General features: G+C 43.9%; 1 protein-coding gene across 5 annotated transcripts in view; it reads left to right on the forward strand.

Annotated features, from left to right (window-relative positions):
• The window catches only part of lifra (LIF receptor subunit alpha a), a 49,050-nt gene extending 46,612 nt beyond the window's left edge, over positions 1–2,438 (forward strand). For all 5 annotated transcript variants that reach the window (XM_037531829.1, XM_037531830.1, XM_037531833.1 and 2 more), the window contains exons 17-18: positions 1–61; positions 648–2,438. The exon at positions 1–61 is cut by the window's left edge and continues 6 nt beyond it. In XM_037531829.1, coding sequence (XP_037387726.1) covers positions 1–61; positions 648–1,241 — 655 coding nt within the window. In that variant the 3' untranslated portion in view covers positions 1,242–2,438. The remainder of the gene's footprint in view (positions 62–647) is intronic.
• The last annotated feature ends 1,906 nt before the right edge of the window (positions 2,439–4,344 follow it).

The following is a 4,344-nucleotide window of genomic DNA, read 5'->3' on the forward strand; positions in this document are numbered from 1 at the left end:
GAAAGCTTTCTATCCTGAGATTCCTGGACCCAAGCTAGCTGGAAATTGGACAACTCCTCCGGTAAAGCCACCTCTCCTCATTCGTTCTCTTTCCTCGCTTCTGTGTAAAGTAAACTCTTACGTTCAATACTTTACAGTTCCCTGTAAGAATGACAGATTCCTTAATTATCCACTAAGGTACTCAGAAAACTAGAAACACATTTAAGTTACCTTAAATAACCTTCCCATTTATTAGGCTGTCTGGAGGACCCCTCCCTTGACAGTCTACAGGCTCTTGCAGGAACCTCACTGGCTCCCTCAAGCACCAGTGTTAAGGTCTAAGTTCCTGGAAGAACTTTCTTCTTTTGAGTGAGCCCTAAAGCACCTTTGGGGGTTCTCAGAAGAACTTACTGGCCTAAAATAGTTCATTTTATAAGTGTAGACATTTAGACCTCTTTTTTTTCTAGCAGGTTCTTTGAGTAACCAAAATGTTTGTGAAGTTCGTTGAAGAACTTAACGGTTTGAGAAGGGTTCCTTGAAATACTTAGACTTTTCAGTACCATGTTGGATAAAACGGTTCCTCAAGGAACCTTGTAAATTGTCATAGGTTCTCAGAGAACTGCCCTTTTCAAAAAGTTTAAAATAAATATAATTGTTGTTTTGATCAGGCTCCTCTCGACATCAAGCCGCCCACCCACAGCATGGTCCACATCGTGGAGAGTCCTGAGTGGGACTCATCAAAGAAGGGGCTTGTGCCGGTGCCGGAGGAGGAAGAGGACGACAACGGCTCTGTTGGTGAAAACGTGGAGGTGGACACGGACTCGGACGAACCCACCCTTCTCAGATACTACAACCAGCTGGTTACCGATGGTTCCCATAGCAACTATGCCTCGGACACGTCGGGGTCCTCAACCAGTTCGGTGGACTCCGCTCAGACGCAGGTGACCTACACAGGCATCCAAAGCCCCACCTCCTCACACTGGGCACCGTCTTATGGCTACAGACCCCAGATGCAGCCTGTGGAGGGCCCCGAAGAGCCAGCAGCCGCATTTGAGAACGAGCCCCAGCAGGAGAGCCCAAGCATAGCGTACAGACCCCAGTGCTCCTGGCAGGCGGAGTCTCCGGGGGCCGAGAACTTTAGCGGATCTCTGGGAAGCCCCACTTCCGTAACATCCTCACAGTTCCTCATTCCGGAAACCGCCGAAGAAGATCCGGAACCTTCAGGAACCTGGTTCCAGAACTTCCTGTCTGGCAAGTTCTGAATCCAGGCCACATTTCATTTTTTTCCGTGAGGATTTGTCATCGTTTAAGCTTCCGAGTGTGGTGCTTCTCTGAAACCCATCTTCATCTATGCTCATACTTGCCCTAGTACTCAGCGACTTCATGAGCCCACACGTTTTTGTTTTTCACATTTAGGTTGAAAGGCCTCGGCATTTTGCCGAACCCGTTTCCAGGAAAACAGCTCCTTGTTTCTGGTGGAGAGACGGAGATGAAACACTACTGAAGAGCGACAGCTAGTTGTAATGACTATCTGAGCTCTAACAGAACGGTTACGTATCTAACCTTAACCTGCAGAGGGCTCTGTTCTCAGCGCCACCTGCTTTTCCCAAGCAGTATTGTCCGTTTGGTCATGGATTTGAAATAGACAGGGCCCGTTAGCATTCATATAAGCTTACTGATCACTAACACTGGTGATTGTTTCTGTTTTTTGTGGCATTAACTGCTTTTTTATGTAGAGGAAACGTCGCAGGTCATCTGGAGTTTCAGAAAGGACTCACTCAAGGCCTCTAAGCCAGTCACAGAGCATTGCTCTTTAAGGTTCACTACAGTGTATATTTTTTATATTTTGTTTTATGGAAGGTGAAATCAGTGTTTTCCCCCCCGCGGCCCATTCGGGAATCAGAGGTGCAGCTGACGCTAGCTATATCGACCGGTACCTTAAGACCTTATTAAACATGTTTACACTTCGTTCACTAGGGAGCCGTTCATTTAGTCAGTGCTGCGTAATTTTGCATAGATCCAAAGAAATTTTGAGTCTCAGCACAAAAAGCTGAAAATTAGAAAATGTTTGGTTGCATAAACATTTCAATTCTGACAAGTAAACCTAATGACCTAACGAGTGTCCTGCGTCAGCAGGTCAGTAGGAATGGGCATTTTTAACTGTTGCATTTCAAACGTAAAGATATCTCGGAATAAGAAGCATTTTCTTAGAAGATTTAGCAGCTATTTATATCGTGCAGCTAGTGCTAGAGCTAATTAGTCGCTGATGGTTCAGTTGATTTATAATTATTTTTGTGATTTCTCAAAATTCCTCCAGAACAGAGTGAGGTGTAGTCAGAGGTTCAGAGGGTTTGGAGTGAAACGGTTCAGACGTCTTTACAGTGGTGGTGATGGGAACTAGATGTCGCCATGACTACAACACAGATATAGATGTTTTATTTACCATCCAGAACCACCAGAGAACCTACACGAGTCTTCTGAGCTTATCTGGAATGTTGATGATGGAAAACAGTGGAAAATCTGGAATAATGAGTTTTCTTTGGGGACTATTTTGCCTCACAGCGCCCTGCATGTCTCCCTCCACCATGAATGGAGTTGAAGTTCTCTAAACTCTCATAAAACAGCGTCTCAGTCATCAGGCAGTGAATTCAGAACCAGTTCATGTAGGAACTTTCTGTAGGAGCTTTTAGAGGGAGGTCTGGTTCCCATCACCACCACTGGGAACGGTTCTGACTCGGTGAGTTTATCTAGAACTGAGAACCGCATACCGATTCATACCGATGCTCTAAACAGCCCTGTTTGGCCACGAGAGAGAGATTTAATTGTGTACGTTGACTCACACCACACCGGAGATGATTATGAGGGTTATAGAGCATCACACAAGAGTCATGAAGCCTGAAAATTGCCCACAGCAGAAGCAGCAGGACGAGAAAAGGAAGGTCTGGAAACTCAGCTTAGTTGCTGGAGCTTTAACGATACTACTGGGAGAAGTTTTATTTTTAGACAGTACACGGTTACTTTTTTGATATTTTAGCACTTTTCCTTTTTTTTTTGCATTTGCCTATGAATCTGTATTATTTTTGTATGAACTTTTTATGTGTTTTTTTATGTGTCTGTATTTTTAGCGCAGCCTGAGCAGGAAGCTGTGAAACTGGCTGCTTGGGTCGCAAGCTAGCGTCATGTTTCTAATCGCTCTGAAACAAATGGACGAATGGACAAACTGACATTTTTCAAACGTTTGTCTTGCTGACTCGGGATCCCAGCTTCACAGCCCCGCTGCCGGGTTCAGATCTAACTGTGAATTGACGGAGAGCGAGTCGCTCTGAATAGAAAGAGGCTTTTAAAGCTTGGAGATCAACCACATCAACACTGCCTGGAGTTTGGAAAAGCTGGAGTCACGGAGCGCAGTCGGCACAGACTGGGCTCTGTATGACAACCTCAGATACAGGGTCACACGCTGTGTTCAGAATGACCCCTAATCGTTATTCAGTACATTTGAGTGCGAGATGGAGAGATCACTTCATTAACCCCAGAGGGAAATTCTTCTATTGCTGCAGTACAAATCACAATAAAGAGCAAACGAGCAAAATGAACAGGAGCAAAGTTACCAGGGATAAGAAATGATCCGTAATCACTACTGCCTACAGTATAGAGTATGACCTTGCTTAATGTTTTTAACAGAATAGTGCACTATACAGTAAATAGTGCATAATGTTTGATCAAATAGTGCACTATACATTAAATAGTGCATCATTTTTAAAATAAAATAGTGCACTATACAGTGAATAGTGCATAATGTTTGATCAAATAGTGCACTATACAGTGAATAGTGCATAATGTTTGATCAAATAGTGCACTATACAGTGAATAGTGCATAATGTTTGATCAAATAGTGCACTATACAGTAAATAGTGCATCATTTTTAAATAAAATAGTGCACTATACAGTGAAAAGAGTACTATCACGGATGAAAAAGTGCACTACGTCGAGAGTGTATTGGTTTAAACACTGCACTGTATAGTGAATCGGGGGTGGTTGTGGACGCAGAAACAGACTCTAACGCAGGTTCATTAACGAACAAAATCAAGCTTAGCGAATACAGCAGGGGGGCTCGTACTAACTGTATTACACAATCAGACCGTCACGCCTACTCACACGCTTGTGTAAACAGCCCAGACGCCATCAGCTTTAACCAAACGGATAGAAAAGCTCTGTCGGTAACATTGTCATAGTCATGGCTTCAACTGACACACTACAAAGCATGAACTGTAGCGTCGGTGTAAATATGCAGCCGCAGTAAATATTTACCACCATTCTGTTAGCTTTGCTTCTTCACTCCTGCATGGAGCTCCTCAGATGAGAGTA

This window comes from Pygocentrus nattereri, chromosome 20 (assembly GCF_015220715.1).
Source record: "Pygocentrus nattereri isolate fPygNat1 chromosome 20, fPygNat1.pri, whole genome shotgun sequence".
Lineage (NCBI taxonomy): Eukaryota > Metazoa > Chordata > Actinopteri > Characiformes > Serrasalmidae > Pygocentrus > Pygocentrus nattereri.